This window comes from Medicago sativa, chromosome 1 (genome assembly GCF_051527215.1).
Source record: "Medicago sativa cultivar Bolivia chromosome 1, Bolivia_mono, whole genome shotgun sequence".
Classification (NCBI taxonomy): domain Eukaryota; kingdom Viridiplantae; phylum Streptophyta; class Magnoliopsida; order Fabales; family Fabaceae; genus Medicago; species Medicago sativa.
This window is the reverse complement of record NC_140749.1, coordinates 78,745,798-78,772,574: the sequence shown is the minus strand read 5'-3', so window position 1 is coordinate 78,772,574 and position 26,777 is coordinate 78,745,798. Positions and strand designations below refer to the sequence as shown.

Genomic DNA, 26,777 nt, shown 5'->3' with positions numbered 1-26,777 from the left:
TAAATATGTTAAAGTCTCACTAAATGCATTTTGCAACCCGTTTCCTATATCTCCAAAAAAGTATGTGTTGACCTAGTTAATAGAATGCATGTAAACTTGCGTAAGAAAAAAAGTGCATGTAAAATGGAATATGTGTTACCAACTTTGTCAAATCTTTTTTTTTTTGAGCAACTTTGTCAAATCTTGTGTCTAAAGCATTTGTACGGTATAGCCAACTCTTTCTTTCATGTAGGTATTCATGAATAAGTTTTTATTTTAGAATTCATAGAATTTATAGTGTTTCAAAGGAACAAGTTATTAGAGATATAGATTAGTGGCATATTAGTCCTAGTAGAGAGTAGTATAAATAACTTGTAACCATCCCATTAGAGGGTTACTTTCACTCATTTGTAATATTCCATTTCCATCAATATAAAGAGTTTGTTAGATTTCTCTCCTTCCTTTCATGGATGTCATGTTCCATAACACAAGTAATGGTCTGGTCCGTCCGGAACTCACATACATTTGTCTTTTTTGCCAATCAATTGCTTGTTGTGTACTAAATAGAATATATACTTATTTGTGACAAATAAAAATGAGAAAATTAACAGGCCATAAAATTTCAATCATATTTACATAATTCATTGTCAACTCACAATACAAACTTCTCATTCCATTTGTGGCTAGTGGTAGGATATTTAATTTTGGACTGCAATACTATTGATCCTTCAAATGAATGAAATGGAAGAAACTTAAGTAGTTGACGGAAGCTGGTATATGCAATTGGACCGCATAATATCATAAGTCAAAAAGCACTTTCAAATTATGATTTCCAAAATAACCTTCTCAAGAGAGCAAAAGGCTCTTAAAAAACGAAAATTCAAAGTGTTAGTTAACATAACACCATATGTTATATATATAATCACTTCATTTTTCTTGGAATATGTTACGTATATTTCTTGTGTTACTTTTTCTTTAGTGCATATAGTGGAAGAATGGCCATGTCAAGGTAAATGTTCTCTTTTGTTATTTCATAAATGATGCACGTACACAAGTTATTTTAACAAACCTTATTTATCAATAAATTTTGTGACATGATATTATGATTCAATGTGACAGTGAGGAAGCTTATCATGAAAACGAGAGAAAATTGAAGGATAGAAAAGAAAAGAGGAAGTTATGTCGTTCTAGTCGTCATAGTAGAGATAAATTCCAGGAGAGATTGGATTTCAAGTTCTATGATTTCAAGGCTCTTGAGGTTTTACTCTTAGTCTCACTCTGTCAGACCTTAATTGTTGAATGTTTCTTTTTTTTTCTGGATGTGATGATTGTGATTTTGTCACATCGATAATGTGCTATAGTATTTTTCTATCAAATTTAGTAATCATATTGTCTATACAATTTATTTATTTATTTATGATCATGCAGATTGAAAAAGGGTGGAACCAGCTTTTTGTTTCTATTATTTCTATAGAAACTGGGGAAACTATAGCCAAGTCTGGGAAAGCATTGGTTAAAAATGGAGAGTGTAATTGGGAAGACTCTATGTTAAGTACCATACGGATTTCTGATTATTCTCTACAAGATAATCAAGCCTGCCTCCTTAAGCTTCTTGTAGCAATGGTATTTTTTTTCTTTCATTACATCATAAAACATTTTCTACTTTCACTTTTAATTGTAACCTTTTTTTATAAAGACCAAAACTATTCTGAATTAAGAGTGAAATGGCATTGCGATGATACAGGGATCTCCCAGGTTTGGGACCCTTGGGGAGGCTACCATAAATTTAGCAAGTTACATTGGGCAAGAAACATTTACTGCATCATTGCCTTTGATACAACACTGTCCACGTGGGGCGATCTTACAAGTATGGCTTCTATTTCTTGGATAATGTAACAAATTGATATCTTCCAAATTTCTAGAAACATTGGATCAATGTTCAAAAATACATATTCAAAAATTTCTAGAATGCATTCTCTAATGCATTCTAACGTAAAATTGTTGATTAATCAATCCTCTGTTATTTTTCAGGTTAAAATTCAGTGCTTGACACCAAGAAGAAATTACAGGTCTGCTGTTTATGGAATTGCATAATTCTGTTTTAATTTTATGTACACTTGATTGTGAAATATGAACTCACTATTATGAGATATTACAGAAAAAATGAGAATTCATATGGGGAGGAAATGAGTGTTGGCTATGATGATGTTGACAGTATATCCAATGCATCTGACACTACATTCAGCAGGACTAGTGTCTCCTCCTCACATTGTGACCAGTCAGAAAATATATTTTATCCAGGAGAACTTGTCAGTAAGGTGTGATGATTATTCAGCTACATAACTATTATACAGTCAACTTTCTGTACCTATTATTATCCTATCCTTCAATCAATAAATTGTACAAGAGTGGAAATTGACATTGTTTGGATAAACAGTTTAATCAAACACTTATAGCAAGTGTTTCTATATTCCGATAACAAAAGATAAAATAAAGTCAAATTTTTTCATATAAGCTTTAAATTGTTTTTATAAGTTATCCAGGAGAGCTTTTAGATATAAGTCGAGAACAAATTATAGTCAAGTTTTAGGTTTATTTCATAAGTTTTCTTGTCATAAGTACTTATGTCATTAGAAAGCTGAAAAAGTCAGTTTGAACAGATTCTATGTGATGTTCCTACTCTAATTTTATTAGTTCTTTATAAGCATGGACATAACTTAAATTGTACCAGTATACTTCCCCTTTGATTATCAGACTACATGTTTGGAATCACGGCAACCAATTGTTGAATGCACGGCAGCTCAACTCTTGTGAGAGTAGCTTTGTGATCAACTTGCAGAGCCATTGCGAAGAATGAAATTTTAAAAAACAGTCAAAATATATTATCTTGGATAGTTCAAACAGATTCTCATTTTTTTTTCTTCCAGTTACAAGTTCTTGTTCCAATTGGCTTTTTTCAAGACAATAAAATCTCCTTCTGATGTTTCAGAGAAGAGGTCCTCTGACGACCTGTTCAGATCATGACATTGGCTCTTTGGAGAGTTCCTTTCCCTCTTGGATTGAAAACTTAACCCAACAAAGTAATGTCAATGGATGGAAGACTAATGTACAAGAGAGGCAAGACTCGACCTGCTCTAAGGATGGCCCCTATTCACTCGATGATACTTCCACACTGAAGCATGCACCATCTACTTCAGCAACCTCAAGTTTAGCGATGGAGATTCAAGACAAAATGGAAGACTTTGGGAAAGTTCCGCATGCTGGTGACACAGAATCAATAACGAGTGTTTGTTCATCTAAGGATAGGCTGGGAGCAGCACAAGTAACAATCGAGTTACTTCATGGTGAGGTGAAGATGTGGGAAGAAGGTTCTAGAAAGCTGATGAATGATGTGGAGAGACTGCGGAAGGAGTTACAGAAGAAGTCAAGGCATAAAAAAGATCTCGAAGTGGAGCTATCAGCATCGCGCAAAGAGAGCAGTAATCTGAAGGAAGAAATTCAACGGCTAACCGCTATGGTGAAACAAAATGGCAGCGGAAATCACAGGCTTCAGATTGAAGAGATGGATAATATCATAAAGGAGTTGAAAGATGAGATCAATTATCAGAAAGGACTTAATCATGACTTGGAAGTGAAGCTAAATAAAACACAGGAGTCAAACATTGATATTGTTTCCATTTTCCGGAATTTTGAAAAGAAAGTAGAAAAGCAGAAAATGGAGATTGCTCGTCTATCAAGGATTAGTATTCAGTTTCAAGATGCTGAAAATAATAGTCGCGGGATCGAAGACAGTGAGGAAGAGGACTTCAGTTTGAGCTTAGAAGTTATGCCAGAGATAACGAGAAAGGGGTTCTGTCATTCAGGTTTTGATTTCAGCACTAATGAAAATGCAATAAGATGCCTTCATGAAGGGATTGAACTACAAGAATTCAGGAACTTGGAGACTGAACGCCAAGTCATGCGAGAGAAACAAAAAAACATGCAAAGTACTATCCAGTTTCTGGAGAAAACTCTGGATGAGAAAGATCAAAAGATGCAAACTGCAACAAGACATTTTATGGCTCAAACATTTGAAGAAAATGAAGCAAAATGGAGAAACAGACTGTTTGAGAAAGAGAAACAAATCGCAAACTTCGAAAAGAAGTTATATGACAGTGTTAATGCTTTCAGCAATGAAATATTAGCTTTAACACAAAGGGTGCAAGATCTTGAAGCGGAATTTTGCGAGCGGCATGGAGAGTCCAAAGAGGATCTTGTCGTTTCTGGTTCCTTTCCTTCGAACTCTCTGCTCTATAACTTTGACACTGCTATCAACATCACTGAAGCATTCCTAGAGTTATATAAGCAGCTTCTACTTTCAGTAGAAAACCTGAAGGATCAAGACTCCCCCAAAAATGAGAGTTGTTTCCATATATCAGATCTTTCGAAAATTGCCGGTAATATGGATTTGAAGGAATTGACGGATGGAATCTTGTGCACCATTATCCAGTTAACTAAGCTGCTTGAATCAAAGGCTGCTTCCTTTGAAAATGAGATGAATCCTCACAGTGAAGTAAGAAATTTGTCTGAGTTAGAAAGTTCAGATGATAACCAGCATGCTTTATTTGAACTAGAGGCAGAAGTTGCACAGTTATCGGAACAGATATCTGGCTTGGAAGCTGAAGTGAGACATCTGAATGAAGAAAAGGCATTGACTCATTTGGCCCTAGAGAATTCCGAAAATATTGTCATATACCTCCAGGCTGAGATCAGGAGAATGGAAAATATAAATGAGGGCCAAAAAATAGATTTGAAAATAATGGGAGAGAGCATACAGAAAAAATGGACAGAAGCTCAAGAGGAGTGTGATTTTCTGAAAGGATCCAACTTAAAATTACAAGCTACAAATGAAAATTTGATTCAAGTATCTAAAACCCTTCAGATGGCAAATGGCGAGTTAAGAATGCGAAACTTCGCGTTGCACAACCGATATACAGTACTGGAATCTAAACTGGGGGAATCACAAATTACATTTTCTGATATAATGAAACTTGTTGAAGACTTGGAATGCAAATTTATTTCAATACTGGAAGAAATTGCTTTGAAAGAAAAAACCATAAATGTAGACCTAGAAGCACTTCTTCAGGAAAGCATAAAGCAAGATGAAAGGTTTACTATAGAAGGGAGATTTTTAACACAGATGTATATGGAAAAAGCAGCTGACGTGAGCAACTTGCAGAGAGAGGTTGAACACCTAACAGACCAGATCTCTGACATCTATGATAGACACAACATAATTGCCTCTAAAGTTGTACTTGATGTCTATGATATATGTGCTGATAAAGCTATGACTGAATCTGCTCTTCAAGAAGAACAGGAGAAAGTAAAGCTATATGAAGCAAAGCTTGATAATCTTCAAGCAGAATATGAAATCACAGTGCATAATTATACTAAGGAGCTGGCTGCTATGAGGGAAAAACATGAAACTCTGATGGTTAATTATGAAAATACAGTTGTTTTGTTGGGAAACTCCAAATCAAATGAAGAGAAACTGAAGGGCATTGTTAGAGGACTCGAGGTGGAGCTGAAAGATTCTGAACTAGAGAGACTACAAGCAACAGAAGAAATTTCTGAACTCCAAGTTCAACTTCAGAAAACTGTAGTGCTTCAAAATGAACTCTTCATCCTAAAGAAATCACTATATGAAGCAGAAATTGAATACAGAAGACTGGAAACTTCATATCAGATGCTATGCTTAGAGTATGACGTGCTGAAGGCTGAGAAAGTATCCTACATGCAAAGAGTCTTAACCACTGAGAAAATTACATCAGAGTTCGAAGACTGCAAGCGTAGCAAAGTTGAACTTGAGGACAAAATCTTTCGGCTGGAATGGGATCTAACCACAAAAGAAGCTTCTTGGCGTAATAATGCTCAGTTAAAGTATGAACTTGCCCAGGTGACAAGAGAAAATGGTGAGCTATCTAAGAAGAAAGATTTTCTTCAACAAGAGAATGAAGAATACCAGAAGAAAGTTAAAGCTCTTGAAGAAAAGCTGAAGCAAAAAGATGATAAACAAGACCAATCTATTGACAAAGATAGAATGTAGTACTCTCAGCTACCCGGGATGATTTGAAACTGCTCAGGTATGTACAAACTACAAAGAACTGGCCTCTAATTATTTTGTTTAAGCTATTAAAATCGGTATCCAAAAGATAACGGGTTCACGTTTTCGGCTTCCATTTGCAGGAGGAGAATAATTGCAGCAGCATCAAATCCAGCAAGATGCAAATTTTACTGTCACATATTTCCAGTGTCACAACAAGCTTCTGGCTGAATAATATCCCAAGCAGTTTACACCGACATCAGTTTCTTTGTTCACTGTTTGTTTTGACGTATACTACAAGTCATAGGAATGTTGCTAAGTCATGGTTTATTTATTTATTTAAAAGACTACGATTCTAGGAAATTTCAAGTCATGTCATATAAGAATGTTAGAGATTTGTTTTCAGGTACTTAAAATTACATTCATAGTAATTCTTTGGAAGTTGCAGCAGATCCGTATTCTCTCTCTTTGACACCTGTTTATAACTTGTTGGACTCATAACATGGCCAGTCATCTAGAATTATTCAGCAGAATTTAAACAGATATTGTCCAAGTTAAAGGATAATAATGATATTAAATGTTACTAAAGATTACTCCCTCCGTCCCGGAATAACTGACCAATTTTCTATAAAAAAGTGTCCCAAAATAACTGACCTATTTCAATTTTCAATACAACTTTCATCATTCCCAATACAATATAACACTAAATAATACTACTTTTATCATTCCCAATACAATATATTCCACTTTCCCCTTTATTTATACATTTTTCTTAATCTGTGTGAAAAACTAAAGTAGGTCAATTAAACCGGGACGGAGGTAGTACATAATTTTTTTTTTACACAATTACTTATACAAGCTAAGTAAGAGGAAGCATCCAAAATTCATTAGGTATGTCAAGTCATTCTGAATTGATATCTTCGCAAGAAAGTTCTGGTTAGACAATATTTGTTTATTTCTCATTATCCTACTTGTAGCGTGCACGTCAATAGCCAAAATTACAATCATCCTAGTATGACGTTGTTATCCTCACAGATCTTTTGCCTGCCCCCAAAAAAAAAAAAAAAAATCCTCGCAAATCTTTTTCCCAACATCACGACATCAAGTAAAATACACAAGAAATTAGCTTTAAACCAAACAGCTTTAGATTTTTTTTTTTTTTAATGATGTGTGCTTATTATATTATCATGGGTTAAATCAATGTCATTCTAATTTCAGTCTAGGTTTGCTCAGATATGTATTATTTCTTCAATTTTTACATTGATTAATTGAGCCAAAATATCATAGGTACAGAATGACCAAACTACATTTTCTAGAGCCCTCAGTTTTAGTTTGCATGTGCAAGCTCGGAATTTTCAAACAAAAATATATCTACAGTAGAAGAAAGATTTGTAAAGAATAATAGGCCAACTATTTATTTACGCAAGAATGATGAATTAACAGAGCCATTTGCTAATCCAATTATACAATTCGTGAGGTTCCATATGTAATCAGAAAAACAAGGCATCTACTGAACACTTATAAATAAGAACCTCGAGACATCCAGAACTGAGATTAACACCCTCGAGATCTTTTCTTCTTTTCCGTGTCCTTCCAATTTTCCTTTTTACAGTATGGAATATGCTCTGACCACCTCAACAATTGGCGCTCGGCATAAAGGACACTTACCTCCTCCACGAATTAACTCACTGGCACATTTTGAACAAGTGCACATGTGTCCACATCTGCAAGAAATTGAAATTTGGATTAGAAAACCACTAATAAAAAAACAACTAATATATGGGGTTGAATTTCTTTCATTAGAACAAACTATGTGTAAATACCTGTACAAAAGCGAATCAATGTGGTTATCACAACATACACAGCAGGTTCCTTTTTTCACATGTCCCCATTTAGACCCATCATCAGATGTCCCAACAACCAATCCTACAAATAGATTATTAATATACAATGAGCAACGAGATAAAAAAAAAGGTCAACAGAAATAAGCAACAAATGTTTGAATAAATGAAACTAATACAGTTGCACTATAACCAAAATAATAAATTCATTCAAACAAAACACAACAGTGGCATCCAATAGCAATGAATGAAGCAGAAAAAAAACCACACCATTTTCACCAGCCGAGCGGTTGAGAGCTGCAGAGACCTCCTGTCGGACAGATCTCTGCAATTCCAGTTGCATATCCATGCAGGCCTCCAACATCCTCTGCATGTGATTCATGCCTTGCTGAAGTCTTGCCATATCTGATCTTAAATCATTCATTATCTCCCATTCCTGCTCCCAGTCAGAATCAAAACAGTAATTTAAAAAGTATTCTAAAAAATATAGTATGAAAGCATAGAAGGGTACACTTGCATAAGCAAAGGACTAGGCAAACATAAGAACACAAAATAAATGGAAGAAAAGAGTAATTAGAGTGGCCTGTTGTCAGAAAAATGTATCATTAGCCAAGACCTAACAACAAAGATCACAAACAGCAGACAACCCAGAGCTTTAAAACTATCCATAATTTCTCATTTCACATATTCAACTAGGAGCTACTTAGATATCTTATGAAATATATTTTTAATCATTTAGCATGGTACTAATCAACATAAATATTATGACAAGTAACCTTAACTAACATCGTGAACCGGATCAAATTTAATAATTTTCTAGCTTCAACTGGTACTCTTAGCAGCAACAATTAATGTTTTTGCAAAGAAGCTTAAATTGATTACATGTTAAAAGAATGATGATAAGACGAAATATACTACTATATTCTGTATGCAAATCCCTAGGTAATATTTTTTTTGTTAAGGATTCAAAAGTGCTATCTTACGAACACAGGAAAGTTATATAAGAAAATTGCTCACAATTTCAGAGCGGTGCATGGTATGACGAGACCATCCAGTTTGATGCAAATCTTGGTGCCAAAGTGGTTGTGGCGGGGGCACTGGTGGAGAAGGCAACACCGGTGAAGGTCTGTTAATGGCTTCATGCTGTCCCTCGTTACGTTCATCACCCTGCTGATCAGGGTCTCGTTCCGGTGAGACAGGAGTCGGCGTAGGCAAGTTTCGATGCAAATCCCAGTCAATTGGTGCATGGCCTTGCCTTTCAACATATGACTGTATTAGTTGATCCAGACTTTCACGGAAACCACTCCGAAGAAGGTTAGATACACTTCTCCTGAAACATTAATATAAAGATCCATAACTATCACAAGGCATGATGCATGGAAGAAATGAAAGCCAGTAAATGAAGTATCAAGCCATGTTCTGTACAGTATCAAGGTAGAAATAGGTCATTTATTTTAGATTTTGGAAAGGGTTAAACAAGTTTTCCCACAGAAATCAAGACACGTTTGGGAATGCATCTTCTAATTCCATCTCTCCAATGCCAGTTGGAAATTTGATAAATATAAGTGAAACAGGCTCAAAAAGCTGTCTGCGATGCAAAATATTCAAAAGGGAAGGATTACCTGCTCAGAAGTTCTCTAAGCTCCATACTGTATACATTATCATCGTCAGGAGGATGAAATCTATTGAACCTTCTAAAAGGAACACTACGGCGATTCCTTGAAGCTGCAGAAGGTCCTTCAGACCAATTACCAACAGCTTCCCTTGTGTTATCGTCCTGCCATATTCTTTGAGCTTCCTGTGGATGAGGATCATCCCCAGCTGAATTTCTGGGAGTTTCTTGTGGCCAATCACTGGCTTCCCTTCCATCTCTAAGATGATTTAATGTACCATTAATTCTCTGCGGCCAGTTTCCTCCCCCATTTTCGGTAATTTGTTCCTGCCAATTCCCTCCTTGATTACTAGCTTCTTGCCAATTAATAGGTTCACTTGTGCTACTCTCCGAAGTTCCTGTTTGATTAGGAAACTGACGTGCATCAGTTTCCAGGCTCCTAATCTGCTCTTGGTCATAATTTTCTAGTTGGGCATCTATGAGATTGTTTGATTGGTTCTCATCATGTCTTGTTTCATCAATGTTACTATTTGATGTGGCATCAGGATTGGTGCTTGATTGACCACGGACAATATTCTCTAATCTTGAGCGAAACCCCTCCCTGAACACCATATGAGTGTTGGTAATAAGCATAAGTTGTACTCAACAAAAATCATCAACATACCATAATCTAATAAATGCCTGATCATTAACACATTTACCACAGATGCATTGGATAGCAATATAAAAGATTTTTTTGAAAATGAGAAGAAGCAAGCCAAGGGGACACACTCGGTGTAACCCCCCTTGTCTCATTGAACCACAGAAATGCCAATTCCTTTTGCAAAATAATAACAACAACAATAACAATAATTCATTTGAAATCAATAATAATCAAATAGCTAAACTTAAAATCAATAATTAAAATATAGCTATATAAATTCCGATATCAATATCAACAACGAATAAAATGATGAGTACAAGGAAGATCCACCATTGTCCGTCAAAGTTACATATTATACAAAGCACAAGGGACAAATAAATATCCACCAATGTGCACTGAAGTTACTTCTCCTTGAAAGAGATGTTAGACCAACTAAACCACTTCTAATCTTATTTCTAATTTCTAATATTGGATATAAAAGACAGAGGCACAGCCCACAACATAGGTTTACAGTTAAAAATTAATTTTATTAAAATTACAAGATAGCATAATAATTTCCTTCTGTATCTTGGAGGTGTCTAAGATACAAAATCAAAGTTTTTCTACATATCAATTTAGATTCTGAAAAAAACTTCAAAAAAATTATAATCCTAAATAGACTGAAATGATGAGCAGAGTGAAAGGAAAATCTGTGGAAGTAAGTATTAAATTGCATACCTTATACCAGAGACCGTGTGCCGTTGTCTTAACTGAACTAATTCACTTGCAGCTGTAGAAGGAGGCCTCTCATCTTCAACAGTTTCGTTTCGGAGGAATCTACCTCTGAGCAATGACTGAAATGATAATATTGCATAAATAGTTGATTTAAAACTAGAAGATGTATATTTTGTGAAAAAAAGTAAAAACAACCAAGTTATATGTACACCGGTATTTCCGAGTCTCGTGATTTATTAATTATTTGGTAACGAAGTAATTAAAGATAAAGGAGTCAACTGATGAACCAAAAACCAAAATAATGTGTAGTGGCTCATGTAACAAAAGAAGGAGATATATTATAATAAGCATTCATAACTCGGCCCATTTTCCACTACAACGAATAACTGAACAATGAATAAAATATTCAAATTTTGTTATTCCTTTCTATGTAAAGGTTTGATAATACAGAGCACGTGAATACCTCTTGAATTATAGTCTTAAAAAATCTTGAATTAGACTGGAAAATAACAAGCAAATGTTCTGAATTTTATAATGCAATAAAATATCTGCCACTCTGGGCAGGTGATCTGTACTCATCCAAAAAATATTTCACGCTCTATTTTTTAAGGAACATATTATGGTAATTTTCAAGTGATTTATAGTGATTTTCACGCTCAACGTCTTAAGGACGCTCTATGTTTTAAGGAACATATATCTGTAATCATCCAAACAGTTTTTCACACTCAACGTCCTAAGGAGCATATTATAGTGATTTTCAAAGAAATACTACATGGATGGTTTCAATTAATAAAAATAATTCAATGAAACAAATTAGAGAAGAAACACAAAAAACATTTTATCAAATATTCCACACATATAGCAACCTTAAATACTGAAAAACCATTGAAAATCTATAACTATATCCAAGGAGAGAAAAGCCACAGTCCAAATCAGAGTACCAGACATATCAGAGAACAGAAGAACACATATGCAGATCATTCCATATTAAGGAAGAACATAATGCATAATTGAAGAGTCTATTTAAAGTCAAAATCCCAACTATAATATAAATTATTGAAGCCTTGAATTAAACATAAGTTATTGTAAGACTTTGTTGCTTTCATAATCTGCTCAGGTTTTCCATTAAGTGAAGTGAAAACACCATGACCAAGGTAAATATAAATTGCAAGATAAATCTGAATTCTGATAGGGTACACAACAGACCTGAATACGATTGCGATGAGCAAAATCAGAAACAGCTCGATGCTCCAACAAACCCTCAAGCTCTCTTTGTCTTTCCCTTTCTACCCTAACAAGCAAATCAACTAGAGCCTGTCTTCCACGCAACCTCAACATGTCCCGCCGAACATGCTCTGGTTGACGTTCATCATGGTCAGCTGCAATATCACGAGTCCGATCAGCTGGAGCAGATTGACTTACTTGAGCATCCCTACGGCTCCCACGTGAACCTCGCTGTTGGCTAGTCATTTGCACCCATTCCCTGACAATTCTCACCCTCTCACGCTCTGTTTCTCCAAGCCATTCTGATCTGTGGTTGGTGTTTCTTTGGCTCACATTAGATGAACGATCACTAATACCACTTTCCATCCATCCCCGAACAATCTGTCTAACTCTCTCCCTCTCAACTTCGCCAAGATCAGGAGATTGCTCCCTGCTAGACCCATCACGATTCCCAAGTGCATTCCGTGATCCAATCTGATCATGTGACCAGGTACCATAATCATTTTCACTTTCACTTGCATCCCCCAAACTCCCTCGATTCTCACTTCCTCGGCTGTCAGACATGGTACTTGACACATTGGTATTAGCATCAGAACTTCTTTGCTGCCTCAACCTTTCTCTCATCCTTTCACGTGCCCGATTCAACATATGTTCATCCTCCAATTCACGCCACATCTGCAGAATGGAAGACGCCTGAGTGCTCGGTCTCTCAACAGCCCCCTCCTGACCAGAAGTAGGAGACTGCGACCCCCTCAAAAAAGAGGAGTCCAACATGGACACCGTATGTAACCCGGCAAGCGCCATCAACTCAGACTCACGATTCCTCCTCTCAATAGTAGTTATCATCTCCTGCGCCTGTCTGGCAGCCCATCTACTCAAAATTCGCGAATGGCGCCTCCGCGCAGCTGATGACTCTGCTAAATCATCTCCTTCAAGATCAGACCTCCGTCTCCTCCGAACCAACTGATCACTCTCATCATCCTCATCATCTTGTACACGGGAAGAACTACACGAAGCAAATGACATACAATCGTCCAAATGACCACGCATAAAGTCATCCAATCCATGGTCAAAATCAGAATGAGCATCAGCAGATTCAGGCTTCTGCTGTAGTGATTGAAAATCTGTCATCCTCAAACAGAATCTCCACCACAACCACTATACAATATATAGAACCCACCCAACCTAATAAATACAACCCCCCGAATTGCTAAACCAACATTTGAAAATGAATCTCTCGGAAACCAAAAAGGAAAACAAAAAAGAAAAAGAAAAAAGGGAAGCATAATCTAAGAGTCATGAAAGCCATAAGAAAAAGAGGGGAAAGCAATAAAAGTGTTTCCCTAATGAAATTGAAATTCAAATCCCCACCAACACACATGCCACCTGATAAACGATACGAGTTATCAAAATCAACATACACAATATCGAATTTCAATGAAATTGCGTAATCAACATACACAATATGAAAATGAAAATTAGGATCAGCGGAATGGAAGTAGGGTACGAAGAAATTGACGTACCTGAGAGTGGGTATGATCGTGAATTGAGGAAGAAAGAGGGAAAAAGAAACCCTAGAAAAATCGTGGGAAAAAAGAGAGAAAAAAAGGGTGAGGTGAAAAAAAGAGCGAAAAACGCAGAAACAAATAAGGAAAAGGAAGAAAGGTGAATGGAATGAGAGGATCATACGATATGATGTCAGAATTTATTTATATTAATTAAAGAAAGATGAGAGAGAAAGAAAGATAGTGGTGTGGCGATGCGTGGTGTGTAGTCTTCTTAATTAATCTCTGTCTTAACATCTAAATCAAAATTGTGTTTTCCACTTATCATTTTTTTACATACATAAAACCAAATTAAAGCTTTTTTTTTATGAATTGTGTTTACGATATCGCTGATTAATCTTTCGAGTCTAGTTGAACCATAATGTATAAAGTATGACAGATTTCTCCTTTAAAACTCTATGTTTTCAAGATATTAAGTTTGTTCGTTATTATAAAATATTTACTTGATAAAAAAAAAGTATATAAAGTATTTCCACTTGTGTGTTTTATTTTAAATAAATGTAAAAAATGCAATAATTTATCATATATATTTTTTAAAATATAGGGGAAAGTAACTAGAAGTGGACATGCTAGCATTAATGCTAGCAACACAAACACTCAAATTTCTACACATTTTCATTGGGAAAGTAATTCTATGACACCCAAAAATTTAACCTATCATTGTAACGAGAAATAAATAAAGGAAGTAAATTGAAGTGCATATAATAGATTGGTCATGTGATACGCAAAAAATATAGAGACAAAATAAGACATTGAATAAGTGTTCTTGCTGATTAATAAATTTGTACATGATTTAGCTTAATTGGTAGAGATATTGCATAATATATATATATATATATATATATATATATATATATATATATATATATATATATGAGTTAGTGTAAACTTTGGAAACCTCACTTATTCACCTTAAAAGATGAATTTCTAACCACTTAACTACTTGATAAAAAACAATTGCATGGATCCCACTAAATTGATATGGGACGCACATGATTTTATGGTACTCACGTGAACTCTAACCGATAAAATAGTGTTAAAAAGTGACATATAAGCTAAAAAAAATTAGCTCACATAGTCACATATCATAAATACATAGATTCAAACAACTTTTCTCCTATTGCCCCTGTTATTTTCTGCCATTTGTCATGGCCTGGTTATGACAAGGGATTTGGGTTACACGGAGCTAGCTTGTTATTCTGATTCTCTTGTTTGCATCAATCTTTTATATGGTCCCGTGGAGAGATACTATGATACGTGGTCCTTATTCAAAACAAAAAACAATTGCTTCTTCAAAGTAATATTACGGTTTCTCACACTCTCATAGAGGGGAACCAATGTGCATATTTTATGGTTAAGCTTGGAGCTTCATCTGATAATGGTCTTGCTCTTCATGTCTCTCCTCCTGCTGGCCTCATTAACCTTCTTCAAAGCGATGCCGCCGAATTTCTACACATTTTCATTGGGAAAGTAATTCTATGACACCCAAAAATTTAACCTATCACTATAACGAGAAAGAAATAAAGGAAGTAAATTGAAGTGCATATAATAGATTGGTCATGTGATACACAAAAAATATAGAGACAAAATAAGACGTTGAATAAGTGTTCTTGCTGATTAATAAATTTGTACATGATTTAGCTTAATTGGTATAGATATTGCATAATATATATATAAGTGTTAGTGTAAACTCACTTATTCACCTTAAAAGATGAATTTCTAACCAATTAACTACTTGATAAAAAAACAATTGCATGGATCCCACTAAATTGATATGGGACGCACATGATTTTATGGTACTCACGTGAACTCTAACCGATAAAATAGTGTTAAAAAGTGACATATAAGCTAAAAAAATTAGCTCACATATTCACATATCATAAATACATAGATTCAAACAACTTTTCTCCTATTGCCCCTGTTATTTTCTGCCATTTGTCATGGCCTGGTTATGACAAGGGATTTGGGTTACACGGAGCTAGCTTGTTATTCTGATTCTCTTGTTTGCATCAATCTTTTATATGGCCCCGTGGAGAGATACTGATACGTGGTCCTTATTCAAAACAAAAAACAATTGCTTCTTCAAAGTAATATTACGGTTTCTCACACTCTCATAGAGGGGAACCAATGTGCATATTTTATGGTTAAGCTTGGAGCTTCATCTGATAATGGTCTTGCTCTTCATGTATCTCCTCCTGCTGGCCTCATTAACCTTCTTCAAAGCGATGCCGCCGGCACTTTTTACCTTCGGGAGTAGTTAGCTTCTTAGAAGCTTTTTCTTTCTGTTTGTTTTTCTTTGTTTTCTCTTTAATCTTTGTTTTCTCTTTGTTTTTATAAAAAATAAGTTATCAAAATAATTAATAGTTTTTCTTGTATAAAAAAAGTTACCACTTACTCCTAATTTACTAGGACTCTACACTCATTTTAAAGGACTCTACACTCATTAAATCATATTATTTCTCAAATGTTACTATAAGTAGTTTCTCATTTTAACCATATTTTTTTATAACATTATTATGGTCCTTTCAAATAATTTAAATAATAATCATTATCAAGTAATCTACGAGGAATTGGCTCTCATTGTATACTGATGTTGACAACTAATAATTTTATTAATTAAAAACCTAAAACATTGCCTGTAACAGCCACGTGTCTAAGTGGTTAACAAAATAAATGTTATTCCTATCCTTCTCGTATGATCTAACCTAATTATTTGAGTCAAATAGTGGCTAAATTGGTTGTTCAACTATCAATGATCAATGTGTCACAAAAAAAAAAAAAAAAACTATCAATCACCAAAACTAGTGATAGAGATGACCAGTTTATAAATTATAAGTAAGATTATTTATAAGTTTTTTTTAACAGAAGACTGTTTCTAAGTTTTTGTATTCTAATTGAAGGGAAACTTTAGATGTTTTCAGTAACCAGCAAGTTTTTTATTAAGTGCATATATATCCTGAAAAGTACTTTATAATCATTTTAAAATGGTTTCGTTGATATGTCAAATTGGAATGTTTTTTTATTTATGTAATTAGAACAAAAATTAGTCACAACTAACAAAAATTAGACGAGTGGTTTTACCTATAGAGAGAAATTAAATACTACTAGGCAACATAAAAATCTTCTAATGAAAATGGCGTGGAACAGCTTCCAATTTGTTTATGACTAAAGATTCTCACTATGAAAACTAACCTAAGACCTAATTCTTGGTGAGAACCACGTTTTCAAATTAACAAAAATTCTCAAACATGATGTTATTTTTTTTCTTCTTCTTTTGTGCTGTTCTCAAACATGGTTAATATCAGAATGTGAGTTTTAGTCGGGGGGGAGAGGTAATTGTGAGTTTAGTTATTTATAGACTATGATATGATATGATGATATGATTTTGGTTCTAAACACTGTCATATCTGGTTGATTTTGGTATTTTACGGAATATTTCAATAGCATAAATTATATAATAACATAAATTATATAATGACTTATTTCTCGTAATAATAAAAAAAAACATTATTTTTTCAATTTATTTTTTTATTAGATATAATCTTATTCGAAACATGTCGGATGATGGTTCTTACTACGAGGTTACAAACCGTGATTCACCACCTCCACTTCCACCGCATCTAACCTTCATTAGTATAAATTGATTTATAGATGGAAAAATTTCAGTAACTTTCGCAAAGACTAATTTATCAATGAATTTTCAAATCAGTCGCCAATTTATCTTTAAATATAGCACTAAATAATTCTGTGACCAATTTAACAACTAATGTTAATCATTTAATTTTCTTTTGTCAAAAAAAAATCATTTAATTTTCTTTTTTTGGATGAGACTTTTATCTATGAATTGGTCTTTAGTCACTAAATAATAAAAAAAAAAAATTGTAGTAAGTTATAAATTATCTATAATTTTAGGATTCATAATTTACTTTGCATGCAAGAGGGTCTGTATCACAAAGCTTGAACAAAATAGTTTAATTCCAGAAAACTTGGATTGAGGTTGGTAAAAAGAAGAGTTGAAAAGTTTAAAATCTAGAGTCACTACACCAATAATCCAAATTATAAAAACATTTCTTAAATCTTTTCCTTGGAATTAAGAATGATAAGTATCTGATTCTAATATATGTTTGTGATAGACGTCCAAGGAACCAAATCTCTACAGTTGTTTTAAATTATTGTCTCACCTTTTAAGCACAAATACTTAAAATTCCTAAGCATCCATCTCTTTTGTTTGGCCGTAAATGTCTGCATTTTATAGTTCCATCTGTTTTTCCTCATAGGCATACAGTTGGTATTAAAGTATCTCGAACATAGGGTCTTTTACTTAATATGTCCTCCATCCTATTAAGACCCACTGGAGGAAGAAAAAAACTGGTAAGTGTATCTTATCTATTAGTTATCATAATTTATATAAGAATTTTTTTTTCTTCAACAACTAACAAGTTCTACGATTAAATAAAATATAAAAGAAAATATACTATAAAAGTTGGTCTCACCATCTCAGATTCACGTGACTTTTGCTCTCTTCGATTTCTTTATGTTTATTTTCTAAATACACGTATTAAATACATACAAGTGAGATATATTTAAGGATTCTTTTTAGTTTACTATCATTTGAGTCATTCAATCTTTAATATATATTTTTATTAAAAAAATTATAAATAAATCATGTGTACACACCTATTTAAACACACTTTTTAGCTTCCTACCATTGTGGATGTTTTATAACAACATTAAAATTTATTATGATACCTATTTTCTTAATGTAATGTAATGTCAAATAATATTTATAATGGGGAGCAAATAGAGTAACAATGGAGTATTTTATATTTAGGATTGTCTCTACTAAACAGAACTAAAGAGGACCACCTCTGTGTATGAACTCAAAGTAGGAGAGGTTGGAGAACTCTTTCTTCCAGGTGAAGGACCAGTACTATGAAATGAATGAATGTATGTGTATGGAGAGGAAAGGGGACACTACCACGAGTGAAATCAGGCCCTTGTCTTACTCCGACGCTTATTGGAGATTGGGTCATTATAGCATCTCCAATGAAGTGTGAATCAATATATTTCTTCTTTTTTTTCCTATCCATTGGAATTTGGAGGAATGTGAGATGCCAAAGTGGGTTATATAGATTTTGTTGAAGTGGCTTACTTAATTAAGACGTTGTAGTATTAAAGTAAAAAATTGTTCCATGCAACACTACTAAAAAAGCAAAAATTAGTGAGCGAAATTTAGAGAGGGAAAACGTGAAATCCCTCTCTAATTCCGTCACTAAATTTTGCGACCAAGGAATTTGTGAGAGATTTTTTTTCTCCGTCACTAATTTTTCTCCTTAATTTTGCTTTTTCTAGTAGTGTAAATTTAAAAAAATATATAAAAGTGTCGGTTTTTTTGGAAGAAAAAAAATGGGTTGCTTGGGAGTTGTAAATTTTATGCATAAAGGAAAAGGAGTGGCAAATATTTTTAGGGATGATTATGGTTCAATTTAGAAAGAAAACCGAGTTGAACGGTTATCATGGTTTAGATGAATTGAATCAATTTATTAATGGTTTTTGAAGATGAGAAAAACACAAAAAATGGGAGTTGAATTGTATTGATTTTTCAAAAAAAAAACTAATTGTTTATCAGGTATGCAATCAAGAGGTGAAAGATAAAAACAGACGGAGAGAGAAGGAGAGACAACACAAGCAATTATCTTGGTTCACCTCACTTTTAATGAAATTTTTTGTAACGCCCTATCTCTATTAAAGCGATAAAACACGCGAATATAACGAATATTCAAGAAATAGACGTTACGTCTCACACAAAATCCAAACATATCATACATGCATAAAATGTCATGTTACATAACATAGCAGCGGAACATACATAACCATATGAATAACATCTCCAAATCTCATGATAATAAATACATGATCTCAAATCTCAACATAATAATGTCTCAACACCAAAACTACATAATCAAATAGAAATCCAACGTGCAAGTACTACCCTAGATCAGAGCCCTAATCTAGACACTTGCTCATAAAAAGAGGAACTCCGCTCCTCGGCAACATCAACACAAAGTCTAAGCATCCTGCACTCCATCTACCCGTCCATACGGAAAGGTAGGTGGTAAATCACTGAGGGTTAGCATTACATCATCATAATCCAATTAAAATTAACAAGGAACTTTGAGAATGAAAGATATATTTAAGAACGATGAATAACAAACTATACATGTACTCACAAGTATTCATAACATTCACATCATTCAATATAATCATCCCAAGTTCATATCAACAAGTGTATCATACACGCATCACAAATTCAACCATGTCAATCAACAATTAACAAATTCAATCATCATTCACAACTCAAATGCATTTCAATTCACCAACAATGTATGCAATGGCTCTAGACTCATCTAGATGCATGCGGTACCGAGTCTCCTCCAAGGTCGTCACCTCCGATGCAACAAAAACATCGTAATCATCTCAATTGGATATAAAATCCACCACCATCAGTCATGAATGCTTGAACATATGGCTCAACTCCAAATGCATATGTTCACACATACAAATCACCTCAACATCACCAAGATTTAGTATATATGAAATCAACAACAATTCACCACCACATAACATATATACAATCACCAACAACATCCATATTCCAATTAACATGTAGTTGTCACATATATACACCATTAATCATCTCCACTCATAATATATCAACTATCCATAAAGGATTCACAAGACAATTAGCTCTTAAAGTCATTTTCAACAAAGTTCGTATCTCAAAATCACAACATAAAATAATTAGAGGTTATGAACCAAAACCAATTCTACAAGCTCAATTGCCTATGCCATGTACTCTCACAAGTCACTTATGCGTGCAATAGAGGTTACATAAGCATTTCATCGGCCACATATGGAGAATTCGCAAAAATTCCGAAGTTCGTCTCACTTGATCACTTTTCACAAAAATTTCCATTTTCAAAGAAAGACAAGTTAGATTCACCACATCATAGTTTGAATACCTTAATTGAACTCATAAAAATCAAGTTTCAAAGATTAAAAACATTCCACAAGGTTTGGGTCGACTTAGAATTAGTTATGCGGGTTTTTCGATAAAACTTTTCAAGAATATTTTCCCATAACTTGAAAACCAAAAATCATATTCAAGTCAAACCAACGCCTTTAGAAAGCTAAAAATATTATCTACAATTTTCATGTTTGTACCAAAACCAGTTCACAACAAAAACGAGGGAAAAAGATGCAAGAATGCGAAACAGGGGGTGCTGCCCTGTGTAACTCGCCATTGCGAGTAAGCTCCAGGGAGCCCCTGCTGCTCGCATCCAACTCGCCATTGCGAGCACGGGGGCGAGTTGTGATAGTAGTTTCGGGAAAAAGAGCCATTTTCACCCCAAAACCTCAATTTTGACTCCCCAATGCCCAAATTTGATTCCAAGGTCTGTCCAAACATTTCTAAACATGAAAAGACACACAAATCCATATAAAATTTGCACCAAAACAACCTTACAACAAAAATCATCATTTGACCCATTTTTCATTAAAACTTCAAAAACAACACAAAGTCATAGCAAACTCCACAATTATGATTACCCAAGGTTTTAATCATCAACAACAACATCTCTCAACAACAACAGCAACTAACCATCATGAATTCATCAATAATTCATCACAACAACACCTCATATCATCATTTTTGGACAAAAATGCAAAGTACACATATAACCACAATTTAAGCATGTAATTTCATCATCAACAACTCAATTAACATTCAATTTACATACCCAAACATTGCATCAAAACATGAGCACGAATTTACAATTAATTAGGTTCAATTCATCAATTTCACAAAATGGGTAGAAATGAAAAGTTAGGAATTATGGTTGAAACCTAACCCTCTTACCTCTAGCACCAAGAATCTCTAACCCAAGCTTCAATTTAGCTCCTAGATGATGAATCCCCTCTTGCCTCTAACCCTTGTTCTTGTTCTTCCCTCTAGCCTCTATCTCTTCTCTTCTCAAATGAAAAATGTTGGTGAAAAACCCTATTTCTCTACTAACATTAGTTTATATATTATCTCACAAACCTTAATGGGCCTAACTCATTTTTATTCTAACCTCAAAAATGTTACTACTCACTTAGCGGTAAAATATAACATTAACGGTCACTTATCGGTAATAAAATAAATTACTACAACTCCCTAACACTTAGTAAAATAACAACTCACACTAAGCACTAAAATAATCTTCCGTCAAAATTACAAAATTACCCCTACTCTCAAAATGACCAAAATGCCCCTAAGTTCAAAATGACTAAAATACCCCTCTAATACCGAATTCTACGAATCCCAACCAAAAATACACACAGAGGCAATAATCACATAAGAGCACACATAACACAAATAAATAAATAATTAAATAGATCTAGCGAAAATCGGGCTGTTACATTTTTCACTATAATAACACAAGATTACAAATGTTTAAATACACAAGTAAGAGACTTCCTTGCCTCACACAAGAGGACTTCTACAATCAGAGTTTAACAATAAGTTTAAATGTGTTTATACTTTCAGAAGTCAGAGAGTACTAACTTTAAGAACAAGAAACTTCTAACACTAGAAATTCTAAGATACTAAGTTCGTAAGAATTTTCCAAGTGCTTGAATGCTTTTGAATTTGACAGAGTTTGGGCTCTTGTAAAATATGTGAAGTCTCTCAATTTCTTCAAATTGCTCAGGTCGAAGAGAAAAAATAGAGCCGTTGTTTGAAGGTTGTCAACTCATCAACTTCGTCCTTGAGAAGTTTGATCAGATTTGAAATTTTTTGCCTCAAAATTGGATAATGTCGTTGAATAGTACTTGAAAAATATTTTGCTTTTTTTTAAATGATCTATTGCATTCCATTTGTCCTTGAATTTCTTTGTTTATTCCATAAACTATACTATTAGAAGTTGAAAACGACATTCCCTCAGAAGAAGACAAAACTTATTGGAGTCACCCAGACCGTTGACATCATCAAAACTCAATTCCTTTAGAGGTTGAATCCATCAAAGCTTGTTCTCGTCAAAGTCTTCAAGACATCTTCTGATCAAAGCTTTGACTTTTTGTTGATCTTTTTTCAAATCATCTTGTTAGTTTTCAAAAGTTCCCTATGTTTTTCTTAGTACCAAAATACTTTCCTTTGTATTCAGAACTTGACCTTGAAGTCATAATTTAATTATATAGTCATACACACTTGAACATACATTAAAGTACCAAATTATTCTTTAATACATTAATTGTTATCATCAAAACCTTATAAACATTGTTCTAAAACCCACTTTAGTTTAACAGTTTTGTCTCCAACCAAATCCATATATTATAGAGATTCAATGCACCGTAATTTCGAACCAAACTAAAACTACCTTTACAAATAATCAAAATGTGTTTCACTCGAATTGAACTAATTTCTTTAACCCAATTGTAGCAAATTGATATTATTAACTAATAACTATGATCATTGAAAAAAACAAACTTAATTAAATATTAGAACTATTTAAAAAAACTGAACCGTCAAATAGAACCAGACTCTTTAACACAACCCTTCACGCCCATTTTAATTGGGTTTCGTGCGTGGATTTAAATGATGGATGGTCCGACAGCGAAAACATGTTAGCAAGTTGTTCAACAGATCTTGGATGATGCTCTGACACTATCTTAAAAATCGTGATTCGGTCTAACATAATCCCAGAAAATCAGCTTAATTAATTGGATTTGGTGCGTGAATTCAAATGGTGGGTGACCCGGTGGCGGAAGTCTGGTAGCAAGTGGTTCAACAGATTTTAGATGATGCTCTGATATTATCTTAGAAATCTTGATTAAACCTAATACAATTTTAAAAAACTGGCTTATAAGGTGAAGATTGTCCCCATTAATAAATATTTATTCAATTCATGTCTCAACCAATATGAGACTCTTTTAGCTATGTGTGGTGTAGCCATTTGCCTTAATTTGTTGATATGATGTTATTTTAGTATTGTTCTTTTGGTTTTATTGTTTGTTGGTTTCATTGATCTTCTAGTTGAAGAACTCTTGGCATATTCTGTGGTGTTGTTCACTTGTTATCTCTTTAATAAAAAGTGTTGGCTTTAAAGAAAAAAATCTATAATACATATATATACAGAGGCAAAGGCACGTTGGAGTGTATAAATGTCAATAATAATTTTTGTTATGTTTCCATCAAATGACTTGTCTATATATATATATATATATATATATATATATATATATATATATATATATATATATATATATATATATATAGGGTTATGATAGAAGACACCTTTTATGAAGGTGTCTTTTATCAAGTTACTCTATGAGCATTTGCGAAAAGACACCAACTTACTTTTAGGAAGGTGTCTTTTATCAAAGTTATAACTAAAAAGTGAAAATCACACCTTAAGATGTGACTTGATAAAAGACACCACCAAAGGGTGGCTTGTAACATAACCCATATATATATATATATATATATATATGGGTTATGTTACAAGCCACCCTTTGGTGGTGTCTTTTATCAAGTCACACCTTAAGGTGTGATTTTCACTTTTTAGTTATAACTTTGATAAAAGACACCTTCCTAAAAGTAAGTTGGTGTCTTTTCGCAAATGCTCATAGAGTAACTTGATAAAAGACACCTTCATAAAAGGTGTCTTCTATCATAACTCATATATATATATATATAGGGTTTTGCTAGAATACACCCACTAGTTTTTATTAAGGTGTGTTTTAGCAAAGATATAACTAAAAAGTTGTTAGATATACCTTAATGTGAATGTTGCTAAAACACTCCTTTTAAAAAATAGGTGGGTGTATGTTAGCAACTCCTATAGACATTTGCTAGAATACACCCACTTATTTTTTAGAAGGTGTGTTCTAGCAAATCCCATATATATATATATATATATATATATATATATATATATATATATATATATATATATATATGGTTAGATTGGTCATATGAGAGACTATAATTAATCAATTTAAACAAACATATGCAGATATCTATTTTCCTAGTTGAGAGAAATTAAAGAATGTGGATCTCAAATTATTATTAACCATTGATAATTTATGGAAGAAATTATTTTGATTGTTGGATTAGAATTTTGATTTGTTAACACCCTCTTGGCTTCTAAATTTTTTATATTTATTGTTAATGTGTACCAAATTATCTTAATCACTTGTCCTCATCTCAAATTGTGGATGAAGAATGCCCCATTCATGATCATTTGGATTGTATTATTTCTATTTAGCTTTTGAATGAATGGTTTTATTTACCGTAAAAAATGTATTTTTTTCAAAACTCGCACACATAAAAAAAATCTTAGATTCATTAAATATTATTAATGTATCTGTTTTATATTATAAATTAGATACATTAACGAGAAGAGAGTATCTTTATCTTGCAAAACAACCAACACATTGCAACAATAAGATGAAACAAATTTGCATTTCAGTTAATTCCAGATAGCATGCTAGCCACATGGAATCCATATATCCATACCAATATGGGGATCAGGTATAACTTTAAACTAATAATTAATTAAAACATGGGCAATCATGTTATGTTCCACTTGTATCAAGACAAAGACATTGGTATGTAAAATCGAAGGCGTGTTGGTTATGTTACTGTTAGGTAACCCATCATACAAAATATTTTTATCTCCATTCATTTTGTCCCCTTTTCCATCCTCTACGATTTTTCACAAAACTCCATCACCAAGAAGCCATAACATCATTTCACCCATTAAACTTGGTTCCCTTGACAGTGATCCAAAGTAGATTTTTATCAAACAGGATCACCTTAGATCGGGGTCAATTAGTGGGCTCCTTGAGAAACGAGTAAAGCATTGCATGTGACTTGCATGAATGTTCTTTGTGAAATTTTCTAAGATTTCAAGCTTGAAGATGGTAGCATTTAGAATCCCATGTTATTGATAGGATCTTGTGAATTGCTAGCAAAATGTGATATTGGGCCCACAGATAATCACTTGGGAGGATTTTGCTACTCCCTCCGTCCCGGAATATCTGACCCATTTACTAAAAAAAAATGTCCCAAAATAACTGAGTCATTTCAATTTTCAATACAACTTTCATTATTCCCAATACAATATAACTCTAATTAATACTACTTTCATCATTCCCAATTCAATATATTCCACTTTTCCCTTTATTTATACATTTTTCTTAATCTGTGTGAAAAATCAAACTGGCTCAGATATTCCGGGACGGAGGGAGTAATATCTAATTCCAATATGGAAATTATATGCTACTCTTTTTCGGTTTCTACCCGTTCCTATCGAGATATACAAAGAGAAAAACCATGGGAATAAGACAGAGAAAAGTGAAGCCAATTATTTTTGCATTATATAAGTAAGGCTTAATTACACTTTTGGTCCTCGTGTTTTGGCCTACTAGCGAAATTGGTCCTGCCCTTTTAAAACAGAACAAAATTGTCCTTGAGTTATCATTTTTGTTGCACTTTTCGTCCTACCCCCCATTTTTTCCTCCAAAAACGTTGATATGGCAAAGAAATACCTATGTGGCAGTGCCAACTGGGAAAATGACATTAACATGTCATTAAAACATTTTTAAATTTAAAAAACCATCTTAAACATTTCAAAAATTAAAATAAAAAAAATTGAAAGAAAAAAAAGAAATAAAATTGAAAGACAGATAAAATTCAAGTGCTTCTTCAAGGTTTTCCATCTTCTTCTTTTCCATCATGCTTCTTCATCTTCTACATACTCCTCCATGAATTTTCATCATCTTCAACTCAAACCCAAACTCATGAATTTTCATCATCTTCAACTCAAACTCATAAATACCCAAAAAAACTAGAAAAACAAATTCAACAATACATATTCTCAAATCTTCATCTCTTTATTCCAAATCAAACAAATCTCAACCCACAATTTTTTTTTTAATCAACCCCATTTTAGGGATTCAAATCACACAAATAAATGAAACCAACCGATACATAAAATTAAATCTCAAAATGGTAGCATTATAAATTATCAGATAACAGTAACACCAATTCCATAATCAAAAATAAAAAACCAGT

At 33.5% G+C, this 26,777-nt stretch overlaps 2 protein-coding genes across 3 annotated transcripts; one reads left to right on the top strand and one right to left on the bottom strand.

The window, feature by feature from the left end:
- Nucleotides 1–880: 880 nt before the first annotated feature.
- LOC146957809 (uncharacterized) lies at nucleotides 881–6,109 on the top strand. The gene is made up of 7 exons (XM_085739268.1): nucleotides 881–988; nucleotides 1,099–1,237; nucleotides 1,408–1,602; nucleotides 1,724–1,846; nucleotides 2,011–2,048; nucleotides 2,138–2,297; nucleotides 2,969–6,109. Exons 1-7 carry the CDS (start codon nucleotides 975–977, stop codon nucleotides 6,062–6,064), a joined length of 3,765 nt encoding a protein of 1,254 aa, XP_085595394.1. The 5' UTR covers nucleotides 881–974; the 3' UTR covers nucleotides 6,065–6,109.
- A 1,340-nt stretch (nucleotides 6,110–7,449) lies between these two features.
- LOC146957808 (RING/U-box superfamily protein) lies at nucleotides 7,450–13,771 on the bottom strand. 2 transcript variants are annotated; one of them, XM_085739254.1, is made up of 8 exons: nucleotides 13,619–13,771; nucleotides 12,078–13,481; nucleotides 10,875–10,990; nucleotides 9,525–10,115; nucleotides 8,920–9,232; nucleotides 8,173–8,338; nucleotides 7,885–7,987; nucleotides 7,450–7,785 (listed from the first exon to the last, which is right to left on the bottom strand). In XM_085739254.1, the coding sequence occupies exons 2-8, from the start codon at nucleotides 13,224–13,226 to the stop codon at nucleotides 7,668–7,670; spliced, it is 2,556 nt and encodes an 851-aa protein (XP_085595380.1). In that variant the 5' UTR covers nucleotides 13,227–13,481; nucleotides 13,619–13,771; the 3' UTR covers nucleotides 7,450–7,667. The 2 variants fall into 2 exon arrangements, with proteins under 2 accessions (XP_085595380.1, XP_085595384.1); XM_085739258.1 differs by having other exon boundaries at nucleotides 12,078–13,771.
- Between the last annotated feature and the right edge of the window lie 13,006 nt (nucleotides 13,772–26,777).

What these genes read in the sequence shown, in the direction of transcription:
- LOC146957809 (XM_085739268.1), top strand. An exon ending in TTAAGCTTCTTGTAGCAATG is followed by an intron (nt 1,603 to 1,723) that starts GTATTTTTTTTC and finishes GCGATGATACAG; the next exon opens with GGATCTCCCAGGTTTGGGAC. An exon ending in CAGGAGAACTTGTCAGTAAG is followed by an intron (nt 2,298 to 2,968) that starts GTGTGATGATTA and finishes CTGATGTTTCAG; the next exon opens with AGAAGAGGTCCTCTGACGAC.
- LOC146957808 (XM_085739258.1), bottom strand. Translation starts at nt 13,226, where the DNA reads ATGACAGATTTTCAATCACTACAGCAGAAGCCTGAATCTGCTGATGCT. An exon ending in CTCATCGCAATCGTATTCAG is followed by an intron (nt 10,991 to 12,077) that starts GTCTGTTGTGTA and finishes TTATCATTTCAG; the next exon opens with TCATTGCTCAGAGGTAGATT. An exon ending in CCATGCACCGCTCTGAAATT is followed by an intron (nt 8,339 to 8,919) that starts GTGAGCAATTTT and finishes GACTGGGAGCAG; the next exon opens with GAATGGGAGATAATGAATGA.